The following is a 3,264-nucleotide window of genomic DNA, read 5'->3' as shown; positions in this document are numbered from 1 at the left end:
GATAAAAGGTTGGTTCAAAAGCCTTAAAACCATTCTGCTGTGGGGACATGGGCAACAACATCTTGAGCCAAAAACTCCCCAAGAGTAGCAAAATCAGACACAAGGAGACTGGAAGACATGAAGTGGAGAGGAGCAAAAAAGCTGAACTCTAGCTAGTAGCCCTTGAGAACCACATCCAATACCCAGGCATCGAAGATGCTCCCTGACTGGGTGTCCTCAAGGCTAACAGACTTGACTCCCTTGACTTGTCTACAGGCTTGGGGGATTTAGCGGCCCAGGTTAGCAAAAAAGTGGACTCCCCTTGGGCTTAGGTCCTGTCAGAGCATATTGAAAACCAAACAAGGCACATAAGGTGTTAAGTTAAAAATACTTTATTAAGAAAAAAGTGTCCACAGGAGCAAGCAAAAATCATAAGCCGGAACAAGCCAGAGTCAGGAGCCAGATCGGGTAGTAGTATAAGCCAGTTCAGGAGATGAGCGTCGTCAGGAACAAGCCAGGAGCAGGAACCAGAGGAGAGCATCAGACAGGATCGGGTCATACACGGAATCAGGATACTTCGAGCAGGAGGAATGCACTAGCAGGTAAAACCACGCAAGGTCAGACTGGACTGAGCAGTTTAAATAGTGAGTTGGTCGACATCATCACTCAGAGACAGCAAACTCCCATCTGGCTCTCTCAGATGATGCTCTCCTGTTTGGCCATAAGAGGGAGGCTGGGAGTAACGTTACACAGTCTGCTCAGAGAAAAGAGGAATGACAGGTGGGTGGAATGACAGCCAAGCCAGAATGCTGCAAACCAGTTAAGTCAGGGTGGAACCCTGACAGGTCTGGCCTTAGGAGTAACAAAAAGATCTCTTCTTGACCTTAAGGATGGGGGTGGCTAGTCTTTCCAGCTTAAAGGAGAACGATGGGGTAAGTGTTTTTCCCCATAGTTCTCCTAAGGGTCACAGGAGGACATCAAGACCTCCTCTCCCCTCCGTGTCACACATTAAGACCTCCTCTACCTTACATGTCAGACATCAAGACCTCCTCTCCCCTCCGTGTCACACATCAAGAGCTGTACTGTCCTCCATGTCAGACACCCAGAGTCCCCCTCTTGTCCATGCCCCCCACACATTATTATATAGCGCTAACAGTTTGCGCAGAGCTTTACAATATAAGGAAGACATTACAATCACAATACGGACAGGTTGGGGTAAAGAGTTCCAGAGGATAGGAGAGACTCTAGAGAACTCCTGGAGGCGCGCATAGGAGGAGATGACAAGGGAGCTGGAAAGCAGGAGGTCTTTGGAAGAGCGGAGGGGACGTTTAGGGTGATATTTTGAGACCAGGCTGGAGATAAATTCCGGGGCAGAGTAGTGGATGGCTTTGTAAGTGGTTGTTAATATTTTTAATTTGATCCTTTGGGCTATTGGAAGCCAGTGCAGGGATCGGAAGAGGGGGGTGGGGGATGGAAGCCAGTGGAGGGATCGGCAGAGGGGGGTTGCAGACACTGAGCGGTTGGTTAGGTGAATGAGTCTAGCAGCTCCATTCATTATAGACTGAAGGGGGGATAGCCTGTGTAGAGGTATGCCAGTGAGGAGGGAGTTGCAATAGTCCAGACGAGATATAATAAGTAAGTGGATGAGTCGTTTTGGGGTTCCATTGGAGGGGAAGAGGCGTATTTTGGAGATGTTACGAAGGTGACAGGATTTGGATAGTGATTGGATATGGGGAAGAAAGGTGAGGTCTGAGTCAAGGATGACACCTAGCACCTTAGCATGGGGGGAGGGATGGATAGTTGTGTTATCAATCTCAAGGGAAAATGTGAGGATATGTCAGTCAGTAGATTAGTGACACGCAAGGACACTGAGGGGGAGAGTTGCGGAGTAGAGAGATAGATTTGAGTGTCATCGGCATAGAGATGGTATTGGAAGCCATGTGAGGTTATTAGTTGACCAAGGGAGGGGGTGTAGATGGAGAAGCGAAGGCATCCAAGGACAGAGCCTTGGGGGACCCCTACAGAAAGAGGGGGGAGGAGTTAGATTTGTAGGGGACACTAAAGGACCGCTTAGATAGGTAGGAGGAGAACCATGAGAGAGCCGAGTCTTGTAGGCCAAGCGAGTGGAGTTCTTTGAGGAGGAGCGGGTGGTCAACAGTGTCAAAAGCAGCAGAAAGGTCTAATAGCAAGAGTAAGGAGGAGTGGCCATTGGCTTTAGCAGTTAGTAGGTGATTGGTGAGTTCGAGGGTTCGTTCACACCATATTGCAAGCACTATTTCGATCGCACCGCAGGCACAATGTCCCTTGCAATCCCGTGCGGGCGATCACATTGCGGCCGCAGGGCGTGACTACGGTGCCATTCACTTCAATGGCCCGTCACGCCCCCTCCAGCCCGGCAAAAAAGTGAGCCGGCCCCGATTCTGACCGGAACGCCCTATGGTGTGAACGAACCCTTAGGAGGGCGGTTTCAGTGGAGTGTATGGGGCAAAAGCCGGACTGTAAGGGGTCCAAAAGGTTATTAGCGAGGTGGCAACTCAGGCATGTAGAACACGTCTTCCCCTTCATGTTCCCCCACAAGAGCCCTCCTCTCTGCCATTTCAGACATCAGGAGCTCCTCTCTCCTCCATGTCACACACTTATGGCACTTCTCCCGCCAATGGCAGACATCAACAATTCCTCTCCCCTTCATGTCAGACATCCAGAGCACTCCTCTCCTCCATGCCCCCTACACATGCAGGGCACCTCTCCCCTCCATGTCAGACATCAGGAGCCCATTTACCCTCCATGTCTGATATGAGGAGCACCTCCACATTCCATGTCAATATCAGGAGCCCCTCCCCCCTCCATGTCAGACGTCAGGAGCCCCTCTCCCCTCCATGTCTGATATGAGGAGCCCCTCCACCCTCCATGTCACACATCCTGTGCCCTCTCCTCTATATACCACACACAGCTCCTCTCCCCTCCATGTCACACACACACAGCTCCTCTCCCCTCCATGTCACACACACACAGCTCCTCTCCCCTCCATGTCACACACACACACACAGCTCCTCTCCTGTCACCGCAGCCAGCCCCGCCCTCTCTCCATCCAAGCCCCTCCTCCGGTCCTTGCCCAGTGACGCAACCGTGCCATCGGTCTCCATCTTGAAGCCGCGGCGTCAGTGAGTCCGGTCCTCCCGCCCCGGGCAGCGGCCTTCCCGGTATCCGCCTCCATCTGGAGCCCGGGACCTGCACTGGCCAGGGGCAGCATGGCGGGTAAGAAACGGGGGCCGGGCGGGGAACATG

General features: G+C 52.3%; 1 protein-coding gene across 1 annotated transcript in view; it reads left to right on the top strand.

Annotated features, from left to right (window-relative positions):
• The first annotated feature begins 3,073 nt into the window (after positions 1–3,073).
• The window catches only part of PPP2R2A (protein phosphatase 2 regulatory subunit Balpha), a 46,783-nt gene continuing 46,592 nt past the window's right edge, over positions 3,074–3,264 (top strand). The window contains exon 1 of the mRNA XM_018566234.1: positions 3,074–3,234. Within this exon, the coding sequence (XP_018421736.1) occupies positions 3,228–3,234 (7 nt within the window). The 5' untranslated portion in view covers positions 3,074–3,227. The remainder of the gene's footprint in view (positions 3,235–3,264) is intronic.

Source organism: Nanorana parkeri, unplaced genomic scaffold (assembly GCF_000935625.1).
Source record: "Nanorana parkeri isolate BGI_ZX_2015 unplaced genomic scaffold, ASM93562v1 scaffold926, whole genome shotgun sequence".
Lineage (NCBI taxonomy): Eukaryota > Metazoa > Chordata > Amphibia > Anura > Dicroglossidae > Nanorana > Nanorana parkeri.
The sequence above is the reverse complement of the archived record's forward strand: the minus strand, read 5'-3'. Positions and strand labels throughout refer to the sequence as shown.